At 38.2% G+C, this 21,896-nt stretch overlaps 1 protein-coding gene and 1 pseudogene across 2 annotated transcripts in view; both read right to left on the reverse strand.

Moving 5' to 3' along the window:
* Positions 1-239: 239 nt before the first annotated feature.
* Positions 240-2,430, reverse strand: LOC132228073 (putative ribosomal protein eS26-like; annotated as a pseudogene).
* Positions 2,431-9,783: 7,353 nt separating this feature from the next.
* The window catches only part of KDM5A (lysine demethylase 5A), a 98,162-nt gene continuing 86,049 nt past the window's right edge, over positions 9,784-21,896 (reverse strand). For both annotated transcript variants that reach the window (XM_059683911.1, XM_059683910.1), the window contains one exon: positions 9,784-14,189. In XM_059683911.1, the coding sequence (XP_059539894.1) occupies positions 13,983-14,189 (207 nt within the window). In that variant the 3' untranslated portion in view covers positions 9,784-13,982. The remainder of the gene's footprint in view (positions 14,190-21,896) is intronic.

Consider the following 21,896-nt stretch of genomic DNA (forward strand, 5'->3'; position numbering starts at 1 on the left):
TTCATGGCCCCAGAGCACCCTGTTCTCAACATCCTGGGTTTGGAGATTCTCTGGACATTCAAAACACCATTACTATCTCCCCATACATGGATGGAATTATCAAGACTGAGAAAGAATCTTAGAGGGAGAGGAAAGAAAGAGGAGTCAGAAATAACTCTTTCCCAGATGCTGTTGACCTGAGGGGATGTGGAAGTTGAATTCTCTCAGGAGTGGGAATGCCTACCAGCGATGGTGAACCTTTTGAGCTCGGCGTGTCAGCATTTTGAAAAACCCTAACTTAACTCTGGTGCCGTGTCACATATAGAAATTTTTTGATATTTGCAACCATAGTAAAGCAAAGATTTACATTTTTGATATTTATTTTATATATTTAAATGCCATTTAACAAAGAAAAATCAACCCAAAAAATGAGTTCGCGTGTCACCTCTGACACACGTGTCATAGGTTCGCCATCACTGGCCTAGACCCTGCTCAGAGGGGCTTGGCCAGGGACATGATGTTGCAGAACTACAGGACCCTGCTCTTTCCAGGTGAGGGTAATGTCTTTCCAGAAATCGATATCTCTATTAAATGTGTGATCAAGGAATTATCATCAAACAGAATATTAACAAAGGAGAAATAGTCCAAACATTGATAATGGAAAGACCAAAATTATGACATCAAGGATTTTTATTTCAGGAAAGTCCAGTAAAATATGCACGAGTTTGAGTCAGTGTGGATATGATGAAACAAGTTACAAAGGTGTGAGTACATCCCATAAGAAAAATCATAATGGAAAAAAGAAAAATCATAATTGAAAAAAGAAAAAGAAAAATCATAATGGTAGAAAAGATCAATAGTGTAACAAAAACCCTGAAATAATTTCCCTCTAAATCAGAGTGCTTCATTAAGGAAAAATACTTATCAACATTACAAATATAAGTCACATAAAAAGGATTTGTTAAAGCTAAAAAATAATGCAGGAAACAAGTACCAGTTTATAAAATGTTCTGAAAATAGGGCCTGGTTGCTCAGTAGTTAAAGCGTCAGCCCATGCTCCCAAAGGATCCCGGGTTTGATTCCCAGCCAAGGGCACAAACCTGAGTTATAGGTTCAATCTCCAGCACCAGTTGGGCGCATGCGGGAGGCAACCAATCGATGTTTTTTTTTCTCTCTCTCTTCAAACTGAAGAGAAAATTTATGAAAGTAATCAAGTTGAGAAGTTTATTAACAATAGTTGTTCTGCTTCACCACTTCAAAAAAATTCCTCCTAGTGTCAACATCAACATTTGTAATAAATTGGGGAATTTTTTATACATCCTTATTACTTAGCATCAGAACATGCATATTAGTGAAAAATCTTACAAATGTAATGTTTATGGGAAGGCTATTTTTTTAAAGTACAATTTTTTTTAAGTACATTTATCCCCCCCCCCCCCCCATAACTTTTCTTCAGTCCTTAAGGACTTAGCTCCTTACATGGGCTGTGGTGGAGGTTGTGGGGCAGCACCCGCGGGTCTAAATCGAAGTGGGGGTGTTTGGTCCTTCCAGGCTTCATGAGAATGATTGCTGACTACCTTGCTGTGAATGGCACAGCTCACACAGTAATGTAGTTTCACTTACAGCTTGGGAAGCAGATAGGCGTCAAAGACACTCGCTTTGGAGATGTCCCTAACGGCTGCAATCTCTGCTGTGTTTCAAATGACAAACTTCTTAAGGGCCTTGTTTTTGGGCACGCATTGGGTGGAGTTGGCACAACAAATAGGCTGTACATGGCCTCAGCTTTTTTTGGCATGACTGTTATTCCTTCTTTTCTTGGTCATCTTGGAAACGAGGACCCACAAGCTATGGGAAAGCTTTTGGAGAAAGCTCAAACCTGACTAGTCATCAGAGAATTTATTCCTGGCAGACATCTTATGAATATAATGAGTGTAGGAAAGTTTTCACCCAATTTGCAAACCTTACTAGATATCGGAGCATCCATACCAGAGAGAAACCATATAAATGTAATATATATGGCAAAGGCTATAGTAAAAATTCAAATATGACAAGTCATCAGAAATTCAAACTATTGAGAAAACTAATGAGTGGGCAAAGCCTCTTCTGAGCATTCAAGCCTTGTGGAACATAAGAGAATCCATACTGGAGAGAAACCTTATAAATGTAATGTGTGTGGAAAATTTTTTAGAGGAAGCTGAAATCTCACTAATCATCAGAAAATTCATTCTGTGCAGGGACCTTATATATGTAATGAGTGTGACAAATCTTTTCATTGCAACTCACACCACACTAGACACTACAGAATTCATACCGGAGAGAACCCATATAAATGTAATGTATGTAGCAAGTGGATGGTAGTGGAGAGAAATCTCACAAATGTAATGTGTATGGCAAAGCCTTTCAAGTGTGTTCAATTCTTAGTCGACAACAAATAATACTGAACAGAATCTTTGAAAGAAAATACAAATATATAATAGGTACCGCAAGCTTTTATCCAAAACCGGGCCTAATGTAATGTTAAAATGACTACTGGAGAGAAAACTTACTAATGTAAGGAATATGTTAAGCTTTTATCAAATGTTGATACCTTTGGGGTCATGAGAGATTTCATACTGGGAGAAAACATACTAATGCAGTGATGGCGAACCTATGACACGCGTGTCAGAGGTGACACGCGAACTCATTTTTTGGGTTGATTTTTCTGTTAAATGGCATTTAAATATATAAAATAAATATCAAAAATATAAGACTTTGTTTTACTATGGTTGCAAATATCAAAAAATTTCTATATGTGACACGGCACCAGAGTTAAGTTAGGGTTTTTCAAAATGCTGACACGCCGAGCTCAAAAGGTTCACCATCGCTGTACTAATGTATCAAATGTGGCAAGACCAAGTGATAAATTGTTGATAAATTGTTTCTCACAACAGACTACCCTTCAAATAATTCACACTAGAGAAAATCTGATGCTCTCAGTTCTCAAAGACTATTCAAGCTAAATTCGGCATTGTCATTAAAATAAAAATCATGAAACGTATAATGGCTTTCAGAGTTGCAAGGATACTATGGAAAGGCCCCATTACTTTTGTCTTATTAAATTTTCATTTAATAGTTTGAAGCTTCTTTAAATAGCTACATTGCTATTTGATAATTTTCAACTTGAGATTTTATGACTTTATTACAATTCTTTCATGTCACCATAAAGGCATTTGGGGAGGGTTTACTAAGATCAAAGGACATACTTTATCAGGTGAGGTTCATTGATGTCCAAAGTTTTCTGGAAGAATAAAAACACTGAATTTGTGCTCTAGCCGGCTTGGCTCAGTGGATAGAGCATCAGCCTGTGGACTCAAGGACCCTGGGTTCGATTCCGGTCAAGGGCATATGCCTTGGTTGCGGGCTCGACCCCCAGTAGGGGGAGTGCAAGAGGCAGCCAATCAATGATTCTCTCTCATCATTGATGCTTCTATCTCTCTTTCCCTCTCCTTTCCTGTCTGAAATCAATAAAAAAACAACAATACTGAATTTGTGATAGAATACACTATAAATTTGAATGAGAACATGATAGGAGACTGTTAGTACTCAAATAATAAAAAATTAAGTTCAAATTTTTTAATTAAAATTTGTTTATTGATTTCAGAGTGAAGAAGGTACAGGGAGAGAGGTATAGAAACATCAATGATGACAGAGAGCCACTGATCAGCTGCCTCCTGCACACCTTCTACTGTGGATCAGCCCCGCAATCCAGACATGGATTCAAACCACAACCTCCTGGAATCAAACCAGGAATCAAACCACAACCAGGAATCAAACCACAACCTCCTGGTTCATGGGTTAACATTCAACCACTGAGCCACACCAGCCGGGCTAAGTCAGACTTTAAAAAAAAAATTATTAACCAATGTTACCCCAATAAATTAAATGAAAAAATAAAAGAAAAAACAGTACCAAGGGAGGAACAAAGGCATGAAACATCATTCAAGTTATTTATTGAACGTTTACTATATGCAGAGTATTGTTTTAGTTGCTGGGTATAGAGGGCATCCAAAGAGGGTATATAGAAAAGGGTCTCTGATGACACCATTTAAAAAAGGTAAACAGAAAAGGAGACTAATTAAAGAGCAGCTAAAAAGAAGAAAAATTAGGAAAAAGTAGTGGCCAAGAAGCCAATGGAGTTTTTAAAAGGGAGAGAACAATAGTGTCAAATGCTGAAAAGAAGTCAAGAACTGAATTATCCATTGGATTTAGCAATATGTAGTTACCTGATGGCTCTAGTAAGAGTAATTTCAATGGAATGTTGAGGGCAGAATCAAGACTACAATGACTAAGGAGTGATTTGAAAGCAGAGAAAACAAATGGGGCTTGACTACCAAGGAAATTAGAGAGCAGAAGACAGATTCAAGGGAGAATATTAATATAGGAGACTCTAGCATTATTATATGCTAAATGATTTAGAGATGAGACACTGAAGATAAAGAAGAGAGGGACAGATGATGGAATAGGTCTCTAAGGAGTTAACACCTTTCGTACCGCTCACGAGCTTTCTCGTGTTTCGCGCGCCATCTGTTATGGACCTTAGATATCAACACACTGTCTTGCCCACATCGAATGAAGTGATCTCATTGGTGGAAACCGTGCAGGTCAATCTACGAAAAACTATATAATTGCATGAACCCACAAAGCATTGCAGTTACATTGTATTTTGGTCATTCGAATAGTCTTCGTCTTCAAGTTCCTGGCGCTTTTAGAAATGCCCTCTCTCAGAAAAAGGAAGGAAACCAAGGAAACTGATACACTTCCTTTCGTGTTGTTCCATTCTAAGGAAAACGATGAAATGGACAAAGAAAGTAGTGCTGTGCCTTATAAACTGTGGACTTTTCAATTCATTTAGAGTGTACAACGTCCTCAATCCACAAGCAAAAATGAAGTATAAACAGTTTCTGCTATCGGTGGCGGGAGACTGGATAACGGATGACAATAATGAAGGCTCTCTGGAACCAGAGACAAATCTGTCCAGCCCTTCCCCTGGGGGTGCAAGGAGAGCACCTCGTAAAGATCCACCCAAAAGGTTGTCAGGTGATATGAAGCAGCATGAACCTACATGTATTCCAGCGAGTGGAAAGAAAAAATTTCCTACGAGAGCCTGCAGCGTTTGCGCCACCCATGGAAAAAGGAGCAAATCCAGATACTTATGTAAATTTTGTTTGGTCCCTCTTCATAGAGGAAAATGTTTTATGCAGCACCATATGTTAAAAAAGTACTAGGAACTTTAATTGTTTTTGTAAATAAAAATGTTATAATTATTGAAAAACAACACCTAAAGTGCATTATGATCTGTAGTTATGATGATTTAAATAACATGCAGTTTGCCCAAAAACGTGCGGTCCCTGGCGTATGTCTTAGAGATTTCTATGCGGTACGAAAGGTGTTAAGATGGGACGAGACTCACTGACTTGCTCATTCATCTATACATTCATAGTGTTGGCCAGAAGACAGACACTCTGAGACGGTTGAGGATGATGATGGTAGAGGTGACTGAGGAAGCTTAGAGCTCTCCTGTAAGCTTCAATTTCTCCAGTGTCAAGAGGGGAGGCACCTGCTGAAGGAAGAGGTGGCAGCATAGGGGTGTGACAACAGATGAGTCTTAAGCAGCCTTTACGAATGGAAGAGGTTGTTGGAGCATTGGGGCTGCTAAACTGCTTCTCAAAGTCAATTTGTGGTGCTACCAACCAATGGTGTGAACTCAGTAGTATTCAGCAGCCCGTGAGAGCAACGAAAGCAGAGGGCTAAAATGATCTAGGGACAAGGTTCTGCAGGGTAGGGAAAACAACAGATCATGAGTGAGTCTATGCTAAATGGAGAAGGGGTAAAGCTAGAGCAGTGATGGCGAACCTATGACACGCGTATGAGAGGTGACACGTGAACTCATTTTTTTTGGTTGATTTTTCTTTGTTAAAAGGCATTTAAATATATAAAATAAACATCAAAAATGTAAGTCTTTGTTTTACTATGGTTGCAAATATCAAAAAATTTCTATATGTGACACGGCACCAGAGTTAAGTTAGGGTTTTTCAAAATGCTGACACGCCGAGCTCAAAAGGTTCGCCATCACTGAGCTAGAGTGAACTGACAGATTGGGAGAAAAAAGCGATTAAGTGGAGGTTTCTTGAGGTCAGAATAAATATACTGAGAGGAAGAGCTCAAAGGATATTTAAAAACCATAGTAGTATGAATGGGATCTTAAAATTTAACATTTCAGAAAAAAGTTTTTGAGAGTCCATAATATGTCCTTAAAAGTGGTTGGCTAACTGATCTGAAAATGATTATTGAAAGTGAAGGTCCAGAAACTGTAAGGTCATTCATGACCAATAATATGACCCAGAAATATGGAAGGTCTAGGTTGTAGACAGGCCATGAACCATCAAAGTCCTCAGTGAATGCAATGAGATGGCAGTGACGAGGATACACAGTACAGCTGAATAGCAGAGGCCTCAAAGTGTGGCCTTGAAAATCAGAAATATAGGGGCAACAGCCTCTATAATCCACCTACTCACACTATGTAGTAGTGAAGTGAGAAAACGAACACCCTAGACTTGAAAAAATCCTAAGAGAAGTGTGGCTTAGGGCCAGATTACAGTTAATGAAAAAAGTAGAAAAGTTTACTTATAAAAGAATAGGGAAGTGAAGTCTTTATAATGCAAATTGGTGGTGGTGGTGGGGGGAGCAGCAATCCTATATAATAAAGCAGTAATATGCAAATTAACCCTCACACCCTCACAAGATGGCTGCCTATGACTAAGCTGGCAGGGGGGTTAGTGAGGGACGACCAAACGACTGAACAAGCTGGCTGCGTGGGGCAGCCAGGCTGGGGGCGGGGGGAGGGGGGGGGGGGCTGTGAGGGATGACCAGGTCGGCAGGCGAGTGATTAGGAGCCACCGGTCCAGGATTGTGAAAGGGATGTCCGACTGCCAGTTTAGGCCCGATCCCTGATTGGAGAGGGTGCAGGCTGGGCTGAGGGGACTTACCCCCGCCCTGTGCACAAATTTCATGCACCAGGCCTCTAGTGAGAAAATAAAGTGAAGATAGCAGGTTACAACATTGGAATATGAGGGGAGGGCTGGTCAGTAGACAGGTTTCTACTTTAGATGGCAGCAATGAGTTACAGGGATGAGAAGCAAAGTGAATTGAACCATCCTCATTGCTCCAATTAAAACTCTAGAGTAAATTTCTATTACAAAACAAACAGAAGCACTGAGCATTGGACCAAGGCTATGGCTTGAATTGTTGTTCCAGGTTCCAAATAGAACAATAGTGATATCTGTTTGGGGGTCTCAATGAAGCTTAGCCCCAAGTAGAGAGGATGGTAGGGTTCGGCCAGGAAGACTAAAGTTGCCCGGGTCCAGGTGGCTGTTTCAGCAGGGCGCATCCTAGTATGGAGAGGAAATGGGCCTATGCTTTGAGTAGGGAAAAGTTTACAAAGGCCAGGGCAATTCAGGAGGGAGTGTCTGAAAATGTGTCTGATACCCTCACCTTACCTTCAGAGTTCAGCACAGAATAAATGGCAAGATGCCGGTTTTGGGGCACACATGAAAGTGCTTCATGAACTGCACAATTAAGACCCAAGTGAAGATAAAACTATGGGTAATCTCTAATATGAATTTGTTAATGACCAACACTTAACATTTTTTCTAAAAAGAGACTAGATCAGCCGTGGGCAAACTACAGCCCGCGGGCCGAATCCGGCCCGTTTGAAATGAAAAAAACTAAAAAAAAAAAAAAAGACCGTACCCTTTTATGTAATGATGTTTACTTTGAATTTATATTAGTTCACACAAACACTCCATCCATGCTTTTGTTCCGGCCCTCCGGTCCAGTTTAAGAACCCATTGTGGCCCTTGAGTCAAAAAGTTTGCCCACCCCTGGACTAGATATTCAATATAGGATGTATGTTCCCTCCTCAGAAGTGCTGAATAGATTTTTCTATCATTAAATGGGGATTGGACTACATTTCTAAAACCCACCTGTATCTTACTCTTTAAACTGTATAGTTTTATTTAAAAATATCCTTCTTTCCCTGCCTATAGCGCTCACAAACATGGTGAATGTTCCTAAAACCCACCGAACTTTCTGTAAGAAGTGTGGCAAGCATCAACCCCACAAAGTAACACCGTACAAGAAAGGCAGGGATTCTCTGTATGCGCGGGGAAAGCGGAGTTATGGCAGGAAGCAGAGTGGCTAAGGTGGGCAGACTAAGCCAATTTCTGATAAAAGGCTAAAACTACAAAGAAGATTGTGCTGAGGCTTGAATGCGTTGAGCCCAACTGGAGATCTAAGAAAATCTAGCTATTAAGAGATGCAAGCATTTTGAACTGGGAGGAGATAAGCAAAAGGGCCAAGTGATCCAGTTCTAAGCTTCATATTTTATTGTATGACAATAAAATCTTGATATGTTCACTTCAAAAAAAATCCTTAAAATTCATCATCTATATTTTACCCTCTTTTAAGGAGAGGGGCTGTAATTTAAATGTCTATATATAACCCACAGATGGTAAAAAAAAAAAACAAAAATCGACTCAAAAAAGTTAAGTAACTAACATAAGGTCATACAAAGAGTTATAAAAACCAGATTACTTGATTCCTAAAATCAGTGTTCTTTACCTGAACTCTTCATTTGGGCTTCTGAAGTTTGTTTTGTTGTTTTTTTGTGGTTTTATTTTTTACTACAGAAAATTCTGACTTCTTTCCTATGTCCCTTACAACTAACTCAGCAGGGTTCCTTAATACAAGCTTTCAGCTAGCATCACAAGCCATCCTTAAAAGCTTCTCGTGGTGGTGCCTTTTTTTCCCATTAACAAGATATACATACTACCTAGCTCCAAAGACAAAGTTAGAGAAAAATCCTCGCCATATAGTAATTTCATGGAATTACTATATGGAAATATTAAGCTCTAAAAATCATTCTAAGTTTATTCACGATATAGTATTTGACGGTATTCTTTATATTGTTCTCAGGGGTTGAGAGTCGACCCATGAACCAGGAGGTCACTATTTGATTCTCGGTTAGGACACATGCCCAGGTTGCAGGCTCGATCACCAGTAGGAGATGTGCAGGAGGCAGCTGATCAGTTTCTCTCTCTCCCTCTCCCTTCCTCTCTCTGAAATCAATAAAAAAGAATATTAAAAATACAAATCACTTCTCGAACAGTCTTCTGGAACAAATTAAGTTTGAGAACTAAGGTTCCACTTGTACTCTGTGTGATATACAGCATATACTGTATTCTTACAATAAAGCAAGCTAGAGGAAAGAAACAATTAAGAAAATGTAAGGAAAATACATGTATAATACTTCTCGAAAAAAAAATCTGTGTATAAGTGGACCTGTACAATTCAAACCCATGTTGTTCAGTGGTCAATTGTATTTCATTTTCCAAATTACTGGTTTGTTGCAAATGAATAAATTGCTCAAGAATCAAAGGTGGGGAAATGTCTGTTGGGAATCACTGGATTCTTGCTGAAAGCAAGTGAAATCTTCAGGAATCACTTTTCCAACTTCATACTTTTTGTTACACTATTCTCAGCAATGCAGTAGGTTAAACACACTACTGATCAAATTATTTGAGGCCAGTTCTTCATTTTATAGAGAGCAAATACAATATTAGAAACTGCTTTGGCACAGGTTAAAAGTGGCTCTCATATACTTGCTAGTATTCCTCAGGATCATTAATAACTCACTGCCAAAATTTACCTTTACTCGATTACCAGAGTTGCCACCACTGTAAATGATGAAGTAGGGGGGAACCTGAGCACACATAAAAATGTTCTTTATTTTTTAGATGCAATGCAAATAACCATATCTAATATTCTTTCAGAAAACAAAAAATGCAAAACATGCTCAAAAAACAAGAAATCAGGTTATACTTTTCATAAGGCACCACCAAAAACCCTGGCAAATTAGAATCCATATTATATTTAAGTGTCTCACTAGCAAATAAATAAATATTTAAGGGAATAACCAACACAGGGTCTTGAGGTTTACAAAACACATTCCTGTTTAGACATCTTGGAGCACTGCAATGGTAAAGATAAGTAGGATACATCTTTAAAAACCCATCCTAACCTTTCCCAGTGCACATCATTCATTGCATAGTGGTGACTGGATATGACCCAAGCCAAGAGAAGACTGCAATTCCAAAATAGATTAACATTCATCCTTTCCTTCTCATGCTATAAACACCAGTTGGCACATCCATATCAAAAAAGTAATTATATACTTTAATTAAGAAACATGTAGGACAGCAAATCATTTACCTGCTTTTTAAAATCTATACTTAAGGACTTACTGCAAAAGCAACTTACTACACACTGTTCACACATAAACCCTTTATTAAACTTGGTTATACGTGGGACTTTAACTGCTTAATTTTTCCACAATTTACAAATCCCACTCCAAAACTGTCACTTTCTCCTTTAAAAAGTAGATAATCTCACTTGGGTTTTCTCAACTTTTCCTTTCATCCTTCTATTTTAAGTACTTGCTGATGTTCACACAAATGATTATAGAATCAAAATATTGACAAGCAGGGAGTTTCTTTTACGTGCACTGAATTGCACCCAAACTAAAAAAATGAAGAAAAACAAATAATTTCTTAGATACTTGTTAAAGACGAAAGCAGAGAACAAAAGTGAAAGTACAGGAAATTTTGTTCTAATATTACAAATCTGTTAGCCTTTGCTAGAGTTTTGATTAAAATATATTACGGTCAATCAGATTTAATGTTTGCCTTTTCAAAGTATGATATACAGTAATTTGTAATTTTATTGAGGCACAAATTTGACTTATGCAGTGCAAAGCTGGTTTGCAGCAATTTAGGGAGCCTAGCATCTACATCTTAACATGGCTTTGTTGCAGTAACTATCACAGTAAAATACACATTTGTGACAGCAAAATGCCCCTTGTCCCTTGTTCCCCCAACAAGAAAGCTACTACCGATGTATTAGTTGTACTTGTAAACTTAGCAGCTTGCATAGTTCTAATTAACCATCCTTTGAGACTATCAAAGACCTAGCATTTCTTCATTTTTTGTTCTATAACCTTTGCCAAAATAGTTTATAATGAAGGTAGTAGGAAACATCTTTGAAAGGATTGACATATAAGTTAAAATACCCATGGTGAGGAATTACAACTTTGAGGAGATATTTGGGGAAAGAAACATTTTAAGTTAAGTTTTAATATAAAAATGTTTCAATACCACCGAATGGGATAAGTTGTAAGTAGTAATTTCTTCTAACTGAAAACAATGTCTTGTGTTAGAGCATCAGCATTTCTTCAAGTAGATGAATCTTAATCCATTAATTCCAAATTGATTTGTATGTTAATTTCTCTCTCTCTCTCTTAAAAAAAACTAATTTCACCGGTTCTTCTCAGCCTTGATCTAAATCTATGGTCAAGAGTCAGACCAAATCCTCTGTGATTTTCAAATATAGAAAATCCCACAGTATATATTAATTGATGTATGTAAGTTTCAAAATGTCAGAAGAAAAAGAGAAAGCTATTTACTCATGGTTGGAGAATGCCCTGCATTTTTCTCCCAGGTTTCTAGCAGGCAAATGCCATATTCAGAAAATAAAGCATTCCTTAAACAGCCACCTATATCCATTTATCATACTCCAAGAAGCAAAGCACCTTAGCTATCTTTCTTAGCATCCTCATGCCCCTCCACTGGGCTGAGTAGTTAATGGGTGACTAGGAAGGAAAAAAATAGAATATTTAAAAATGGATTCCAAGACCATCATCACGTAAAATTGCATTCAATTTTTAACCCACGAATATTTGATTACTTTTACAAAGACCAAAAGGCAAAAAATACTGTGCTTTCTTCTGTAACATTGACCAAATGAAAAAATTCTTAATATCTTTATATAGTTTGGCAAAATGAAAACTTATGAAATTGGTTATCTTGCAATATCCACTGAAATCTTAAATCATTCACACACCTGAGATTAGATTCTCAAGACACGTGCACAGCAACACTTATGAACCTCTCAACAGGTCAAAACACTCAATATGTGACTCAAATATAGGTAGGTAGCCTGAAACAGAACACATTTATAAAAACTGGATTTTATAGAAAAGCTTTTTGTGTTTCGTGTGTGTGTGTGTGTGTTTTAAATAAGATGGCTTTTGAGTTAAATCTCATACCCACTTAAACTGTGACTGGACAGTACTTTTTACTTCTAGTTACTAGAAGACATTTCTTTCAAACAAATTGGGGTAAGATGGGAAGGAGACTAGAAGCTATTCTTTAGGTCCACCCTGCTCCTGCCCTCTTTAAAAGTAAAACTGATTAAGTCAAACAAGATTTTTAAACCAAATTAAAGGGACACAGGACAGTAAAGACAAAACACTATTTTTAGTTTGCTTGTTTTTTTCTTTAAAAAAAAAAATTAGTCCCCTTCTAGTAAGAGTTTCCATACAGCTTACCTAACACCTTAACAAGAAAAGAGAACACAACAGGAAGGAAGAGGACACAGCACCATAGTTTCAAACATTCACATACAAAAACAAAAACAGCCATCACAGAAACAGTAAGACCAAGTTTCCCAACAGACAGGGACAAGTCCCAACGCACAAAGGAAATATAATTATTTATTTGAACAAAAACAAAATGGAAGATCTGGTTAGGCTAGGATGGAGAAGGAAGTGCTAACTCCTTGTACTACAAGGAGGAATGGGACTCTTTATGAAAAAGCAAAAAAGAGTAAGCAAGCCCCCAAAAGGATTTCTGACACAGGAACTCTGTCATATGCTGCTGGTAACAGTAAATATATATATATTTATATATTCATATATGTATATTAAAAAAGGAAAAATAATCTATTTATAGAACAGTCAGTAGTCAGAGACATTTAGAAAAAAGTAAAAACAAGTCCTTTTTTCTTTTTAAAAAAATGGATTTACTAAAACAACTTCATCACCCAGAGGTCCTACAATCCCACATCCTCTGATGAAGCCATGGTGTTATTCAACAGCATCTGGTGTGGACCACAATCATAAATTGTCAATATTGGAAACAGCAGACATTGGCATCGGGGCTGCAAGGCAAAATGTTATTTGCTGGTCTTGTTCATGGCCATGCCTGAAGCCTGGTGGTATCTAGTATACTTGTGAATGAAGGTTTCCCCCAAAAGCATGCATCCCTGTGGCTCAGTAAAACATTAACTTGTCTTCTTTTCTTTTGCAAAAGTCTGGATCCATGACCTTCTCTGCTCTAAAATATAGACCCAAGACAGCAAGACTTCTCTAAGCAAACAAAAGGCTTCTTGCCTTGAAATAAGAAAAGCTCTTCTTCCCAGAATACAATCTAGTCAGATTTCTGAACTACAAGACATCCTCCTTGGGAAGGTAAGGTGATCTGCCTCTCACTTGGGGTTTTCTTCTTGGTACAAACAAGCACAAGTAGCTGAGGTCTAGACTGTGCTACCATCCCATGACTTCTAACAGGAGTTAACTCTGGCCCTGTTCCTCTCCTAGTTGTATTTGTAGAACCCTAAATGCCAGGTAATAGTGGGGAAAGTGGTACTCTGACTCCTCTGTAACTATCCTAACAAAGAGAGCCACATAATCAGCACCTCAGATGGTGCTGCCTCTATGTCATAAACCTCTAATACCAACTGGCCATAAGACACATCTTGCATTCCCTGATGGCACACCAACCACCCTGGAGGTCAATCAAATGTCTGGCCTTAATGTAACAAACCATACTCAACAGAGACATGAACTGAAACATTGGCTGCTGTACCAAAGAAGACACCCTCTGCACAGACGTGTTGATAGAGAATGTAGATCACACAGTCCATGCAAAGAGAAGTCAGCTATAAGGACTTTCTCTGAAGGCCATTCGTCTTTGGAAGCAACATTGTGAGTGGATCTAATCCACTCAATTTTATGACTAAGATCTTAATGTGGTCCATTTTCCCCATGTCCCAAACTAACTTAGTATATGCTAACTGGTCTCCTTAAGATCCTCCATCGGTAGTTTGTAGCTCATTATGAAGGAAGGAGCTGGTGCTTGACCTGGGCTCTCTGGCCCCTGCTTCTTTGCACAGTTTATACAGATGTAATCTTCATTTTCAGCCATTTCTGGAGATACTCCCACACAAACTTGATGAAACCACTCATCACAGCCACCATCACATTGTACCCAGTCTACCTGTAGGAGACAAGATTGAGAAATGTTTAGGTTATATAATCATTAAGCCTAAAATAAAAGCAAACCAAAGAGCTTTCTTGTTTAAATGACAGCAACAATTGAGATGTCCAGAGACACACAATGACTTCTTATGGGGTTCTTTTTTAAAGAAAGATGGTGGGAAGCTAATACCTCAAAATTATATTTTACCATAGTATGTCCACAAAATTAGGCCTCTTAGGTACTCCATTACCTCATAAATACCTGAGACTCCTTGGAAGGCAGAAACATGAGAAAAACTTGACAAAAAAGGAACTAATAGAGCAGCCAAGTAGTTTTAGCTGGTATTAACAATTTCTAGGCAATGCAATTATCAACCAAGAAAGGGAGAGTACAACAATGTGAAGGCAATCTTGTGTATTAGCTTTATTTCAAAGAGATAAGCCAAAGTACTAAGAGCATTAAATACCTTTTTAGAAAAGCAGTCACATAGGCCACTTTTAAAACTAATATTTTTTATTCTTCTCTTCTTCCGTTACAAATACAACTCCCTATAAAAAGTTAGCAAATATCAGATAAATACAAATTAACCAATTAAAACAGTTAAAGACACAGGTCAATAGATCACTTTGGGATTAAAATTAAAGTCTGGATAACTGTTAGGTCATTGGCAGATGTCAGGCAAACTTTGACCCTTCAGAGAATCTATACTAATAAAAGGGTAATATGCTAATTAGACCGGACATCTTCCAGACATCCTTCTGGACAAAGCCACGGTGGCGGGAGCCAAGGCAGAGGCGTTTAGTGGTGACCAGGCCGGCAGGGGAGAGCAGTTAGGGGCATCCAGGCCGGCAGGGGAGGGCAGTTAGGGGCAACCAGCCAAGCAGGCAGCGTGGTTAGGGACAATCAGGCAGGTGAGCAGTTAGGAGCCAGAGGTCCCGGATTGCGAGAGGGATGTCCCAGAATGGAGAGGGTACAGGCCAGGCTGAGGGACCCCCCACCCCTGCACAAATTTCATGCACCGGGCCTCTAGTCAGTCAGTCTCTCTCTCTCTATCTATCATCTATCTATCTATCTATCTATCTATCTATCTATCTATCTATCTATCTATCTATAAATATGGCTAATATGCAAAGTGTCCCCTTGCAAGTTCAACCAGGAAGACCGGGAGTTCGATCGCTTGCTATGACGTGTGCTGACCACCAGGGGGTGGCGTGGAATGAAGGCAGGCCCTGATCTGCAGCCAGAAGGCCCTGATCAGCCCTGATCACTGGCCAGGCCTAAGGACCCTACCCGTGCACGAATTTCATACATCGGGCCTCTAGTATTGTGATAATAGTAGGAGGTTAGAAAGGCACTATCATTTTAGTGACTTTAAGCCTTGGACCTAGAATTAAAAAATAAGGTGATTTTTGGCTTTTTATATTTGGAGGGCGATTGTGGTAGTTTTTAAAGCTGATTCCATGGCAGACGCAGTACACACTACAAAAGTTGATCATTTCACTTGGCAACACAGGAAGCCACTTAAAACAATGAGCTTTGCCCGATATCAGAGCAAAGTAAGGCATATGAAGAGATTAAATAAGTACCTCAGTACAGCTTATAAAAAAGAACAGAGGAGCCGAAACCAGTTTGGCTCAGTGGATAGAGCGTTGGCCTGCGGACTGAAAGGTCCCAGGTTCGATTCCGGTCAAGGGCATGTACCTGGGTTGCGGGCATATCCCCAGTAGGAGATGTGCAGGAGGCAGCTGATCGATGTTTCTCTCTCATCGATGTTTCTGACTATCTCTCTCCCTTCCTCTCTGTAAAAAATCAATAAAATATATTTTAAAAAAAGAAAAAAAAGAACAGAGGAAGGTTTTGGCTAGGTAAAGGAGTTACAAGGAAAGTGAGCAGTTTTCAAAATTAGTTTCCATGTACTATAGAAAATTATCAAAACTATGATAGTCATGTTAATAGTTTAGGGTTATAATAAAGGGTGGGAGAAATTATTTGTCAAAAATAAATTCTTTTTTTTAGAGAGTGGAGGGGAGGGAGTAGGGGAAGAGAGAGAAACATTGATGTGAGAGAGACACATCAATTGGTTGCCTCTCGCATGTGCCCTGACCAAGGGCTGGGAATCAGGCCTGCAACTGAGATATGTGCCCTTGACCAGGAATCAAATTCAAGACCCTTTGGTCCATGAGCCAACACTTTAACCACTGAGCAAACCAGCCAGGGCTCAAAATAATCTTTCTGCTTTCATTGTGCCTATTTTAGAATTCTAGAGCTTACTGAACTATGTTGTATAGTATAAAGATTACTGAATTGGGTCAAAAGTTCTGAGGTGCATAATTTGAGGCAAGTCATTTAATCTCATTAAGACTCAATTTTCTCATCTGTAAAAATGGAGATTACATCTTTTTTATAGAATATTTTGAAGATCAAATGAAATAATGTATAGCAAAACACCTAGTTACTGCCTGGGATCCTGGAGGCATTTTTTAATATAGTTTCATGGCTCTACTCATTATCCTACCTTTCACAAAACTATTGCATCTTGAAATAACTGCCTGCAGCAGCACTCCTTAAAATGTGTAGACGACTTGAATCAGAATCACCTGTTGGGTTTTTTTTTTTTATGAGGCCATCAAGATCCTTAAAGTAGCTTTCATTCAGCCTCAGAACATCTTTTTAATATATTTTATTAATTTTTTACAGAGAGGAAGGGAAAGGGATAGAGAGTTAGAAACATCGATGTGAGAGAAACATCGATCAGCTGCTTCCTGCACACCTCCTACTGGGAATGTGCCCGCAACCAAGGTACATGCCCTTGACCAGAATCGAACCTGGGACCTTTCAGTCCGCAGGCCAACGCTCTATCCACTGAGCCAAACTGGTTACAGCTGTTGGGTTTTGTTAGAAGTGTAGCTGAAACCCATCCCAAACCCACAAACTCAGAATATCTTGGGGGTACAAACCAGAAGACAACATTTTCAATCAGCCCCCAGGGAATTCTTACATAGTCTAAATTTGATCATCACTGGCACTTTGTGACACTGCTTTCTGTAAATTAGAGCAAATTAATTCCTTCCTAAAATAAATTCCGTGGTTTTTTTCTGTAACTGTTTGTATATATTAGCTTCAGAAGCTGGAAATAAAGAAAATAATTGATCAAAATGTTCCTATTGTGGCAAAATATATCAGAGATAGAAAAAGGAGATGATAACTTCTGTGCAACAAAATAAAGGTCCTGTAAGCAAATGAAGGTTTATAAAGTACTAATTTAGTAGTTAGTGAACTCAGGATAAGTGTTCTGGCTATTTGGAGCTGGTAAAGGTAATTGGGAAGATAAATTGTGTTTCTTTGGGCTGCCCAGATTAGAGAGATTATGCCACCCTGAGCAGATAGATAACTCTACTTCTATCTCCAAACCTCTTAATCCAGTCCAGTCCCATTCATAATAATCCACAGGATAAGAAATTGCCAATATATCCATATTTGCTGCTAAGAAAAGTGGTCTCATGTCTTTTAAAACCTAGTTCTGCTATACTCACTGGCTTCCAGTTTCCCAAAATTAAATCTATCATCTCTCCCAAATAAGACAACATTTTCCCTTTTGTAATTTTGGCTAGAGGTCCATTCCTAGGCCTACCTCTTCCGCTGAATTCCAAGAGTATATAAGTTTTCTTAAGATATTCACTGGTACACAGATGCTCTCCCAGGCTACACGTTATATTAGCAATTTACCCTGGTAATCTAGCAGGGGAAAAAACAGTCCTTTTTTACTAATATCTTTTTACTAGTATCACATTCATCTACTAACAATCAAACTCCATTTGTATGAAAAGGCCCACCGGATCATAAAGCAAGCTCAAGTTTGGAATGTCAACAGAATCTACAAATGATTTTGACACATGGGGGGTAGACTATGTAGTAGTCTGAGTCAAGAACACAAAATTTGGCTAACTGTATATTAAGTTCTCATATCAAATTAGAAAAGTAATTATTTAAAAACTTCATAGCTATGAGCTGTTTAAATATTAAGGGGAGGCTAGGGGACTGTCTAGGGCGGGGGGGGGGGGGAATGGACACATATGTAATTCCCTTTGTAATACTTTAAGCAATAAAAAATAAATAAAAGAAAAAAATAAATTAAAAATAAATAAATAAATATTAAGTAATAGGAGATTAACATTACAGAACAAATAGGTTATTGGATTTGAATTTTTGGAAATGTGTGTTTAAAGAGAAATATATTAAACAGACAAAATAATGTAAGTTTGACACTTCATGTTTTGCTATATGGTTACATATTTACACTTAAGAAAAAAATATTTGGCATATTATATTTTGTTCATTTTTTATAGCATTATTACTCCAATGAGAAGGGTGTGTGTGTGCCTGGTGATTTAGTGATAGTCTTAGCTCAGTTACCCAACTGAGCTTTTGCCATTCTGGCATTCAATCTGTTTTGTACCAAAGTTCCTTGCAAAAATCAGAGTTGAAAAATTTTTTAAATCCTCTTAATTAAGTACAACATAGCATATGTTCAAAACCCTTGTATATAATTTTTTGGTTCTCTGAGCATTAAATGACTGGATCCTCTCAGTCCGCCAAAGATTGATGAGTTTCCCAAGACATAATTTCAGTGCTAAACTAGGAAAGTTGCAAGTTAGAATATGATGGGACAAAGGTTTTTTTAATAATCTATTCTGATATTTTCCCTTTCTCTTTCTAAAACATCTTAAAATTGAGGCTAAGTAACATTTAGGTAACCTTTCAATGTTTTCTCAATCTGCACATTTGGGGGAAAAAGTAGTAATATTGGTTAGAAAAATTGTAAATATACACTTACCTAAATATAAACAAACCCTGTTATTTTTTTACTGCATGATATTTTAAAGAAGACAGACTTCACTAAATATGTGTGCCATACATTGCCATACATTAATTTGGTCTTAGAGAAACACTATACTTCAAATTGAGTAAGTTGTAAAATTCTTTACACAGCTTGTAAAGAAATATACCTTTTATGTATTAAAACTGCTATTAAGCCCTGGTCAGTTTTGCCCAGTTCTTAGATCATTGGCCCACAGACCAAAGGGTTCCGAGTTTGATTCCTCCCTCATCAAGGACATCTACCTTGGTTGCGGGTTCAATCCCTGCTCCAGTCAGGGTGCATGCGGGAGGCAACCATCCGATGTCTCTCTCACATCATCTATTGTTTTTTTTTCTCTCTCTCTCCCCTCCTCTTCTCTCCCCTCCTCTTCTCTCCCCTCCTCTTCTCTCCCCTCCCCTCCCCTCCCCTCTTCTCTTCTCCTCTTCTCTCTCTCTCTCTCTCACAAGATCAATGGAAAAAATATCCTTGGGTGAGGATTAATTAAATAAAAAAAAAAACTGGTATCAGGAACAAACTTGAAGAATCACAAAAACTGCACAACAGCTAGGATAGGCAAAACGTTTAAAATCTGAAATAATGTTTAAAATTAAACACATTACAGAAATACTATATTTACTGTTCCTTTTATGTTAAGGCTCACACTGCTCACCTTTGTATATGTATTAACAATTCAAAATAGACATTTTCGCCCAGCGGCGTAGCTCAGTGGTTGAGCGTTGACCTATGGACCAGGAGGTCACGATTCGATTCCCGGTCAGGGCATATGCCCAGATTGTGGGTTCGATCCCCTGTGTGGAGTGTTCAGGAGGCAGCTGATCAATGATTCTCTCTCATTATTGATGCTTCTATCACTCCTTTCCCTCTCCCTTCCTCTCTGAAATCAATAAAAAATAAAATAAACAATTTCTCTGAATGTTAAATCTCCTTTTACTCCATCACAATGTACATAACTTTCTTATAATGTTAGGAGCAAATCTTAGGGCTCATTTAATAATAATAATCACATCTTTTTTACTTTTTAAAATCCAAACCTGAGGATATGTTTGTGTGGGTGTGTGTTTTTAATTGATTTTAGAGAGAGAGAGGAAAGGGGGAGAGAAACATCAATGTGAGAAACATCGATTGGTTGCCTCCTGCATGTACCCTGAGTGGGGATTGAACCCCGCAACCTGAGTATGTGCCCTGACTAGGAATCAAACCCACCACTTTTTGGTGTACAGGATGATGTTCCAACCAACTGAATCAACTAGCCAGGGCAATAATGATCACATCTTAACATTTACATTGCATTTTTGGTTAACAAGTGCTTTCATAGGGATTATCTCACCTGTAATCTTATAACCCTCAGAATAAGCGAGTTAATTAAAAAATTTTATGCTCTGGCTGGTGTAGCTCGGTTGGTTGGGCATCATCCTGTGCACCAAAAGGTTGCCAGTTCAATTCTTGATCAGGGCACATACCCAGGTTGCGGGCTAGATCCCTGGAAGCCGATGGATGTTTCTCTCTCCCTCTCCTTTCCTCTCTCCCTAAAAATCTATTTTTTAAAAAGTATTAAAAATTTTTTTATAACAGATGCAAAAAAACTGTGTGTAGTGTTTATATGCTACAGGAAGATAACAGGGATAACAATAGATGAACTAAGCCATATTTAAAATGCTGAGCAAAGAGGGAAGAGATTATTAAATGAAAAGGAGAAAAAAAAGAGAAGGTAAAAGATTCATGATAGATTTAAACACTGTAAGGATAATAGGAAAGCTTGAAAAAGAAATACCATATTTTGGTGACTGCCATACAATTAAAGAGAAAGAAAAAAAGTTTTTGCCAACACTGAGCTACTAATACCCAAAGAGAAATAGCCTTTCAGCAGCCTCTTTAATAAACAAACTCAGACGAGAATAAGTTCAAAATAAAAGATAAAAACAGTACACACATATATAATGTACCCATTAAAATGTTTATAGTATATAGAAATGCTTATGAAATTAATAAAGATACAAAAGTGAATACAGTATGACATGATATAAAATAAACTATAAAAAAGGATTAGAAGGAAACACACAAAAATTTTTATAGCTACTAACCTTGGGAAGTAAGACCATGGGCTATGTATTTTACTATATAAAACTTTAATAACTATATAAATATAAATGTTAAGTTTTGGAATGTGTTTTTGTATTTACATCTCAATTAATGGTGGGGTAAGGATATTAGTGGAGAGAACCTGCTGTGTGGGGGCAGGTAACTAAGGTTCTACTTCTTTTTTTTGAAATATATTTTACTGATTTTTTACAGAGAGGAAGGGAGAGAGATAGTTAGAAACATCGATGAGAGAGAAACATCGATCAGCTGCCTCCTGCACATCTCCTACTCGGGATGTGCCCGCAACCCAGGTACATGCCCTTGACTGGGATCGAACCCGGGACCTTTCAGTCCGCAGGCCGACGCTCTATCCACTGAGCCAAACCGGTTTTGGCTTAAGGTTCTACTTTTAAATTTTTTTTTTTTTTTAATATATTTTATTGAGTTTTTACAGAGAGGAAGGGAGAGAGATAGAGAGTTAGAAACATCGATGAGAGAGAAACATCGATCAGCTGCCTCCTGCACATCTCACACTGGGGATATGCCCGCAACCCAGGTACATGCCCTTGACCGGAATCGAACCTGGGACCTTTCAGTCCGCAGGCCGACGCTCTATCCACTGAGCCAAACCGGTCTCGGCAGGTTCTACTTTTAATTTTGCCACTAATTAGCTCTGTGACATTGGTCACATCATTTATCTTCACTGAGTTCTGGTTTCATTGTTTATAAAATGAAGAACCCTGGGTACAGTGACCTCTTCAAGCTCT

The sequence above is a fragment of the Myotis daubentonii genome, chromosome 2, assembly GCF_963259705.1.
Source record: "Myotis daubentonii chromosome 2, mMyoDau2.1, whole genome shotgun sequence".
Lineage (NCBI taxonomy): Eukaryota > Metazoa > Chordata > Mammalia > Chiroptera > Vespertilionidae > Myotis > Myotis daubentonii.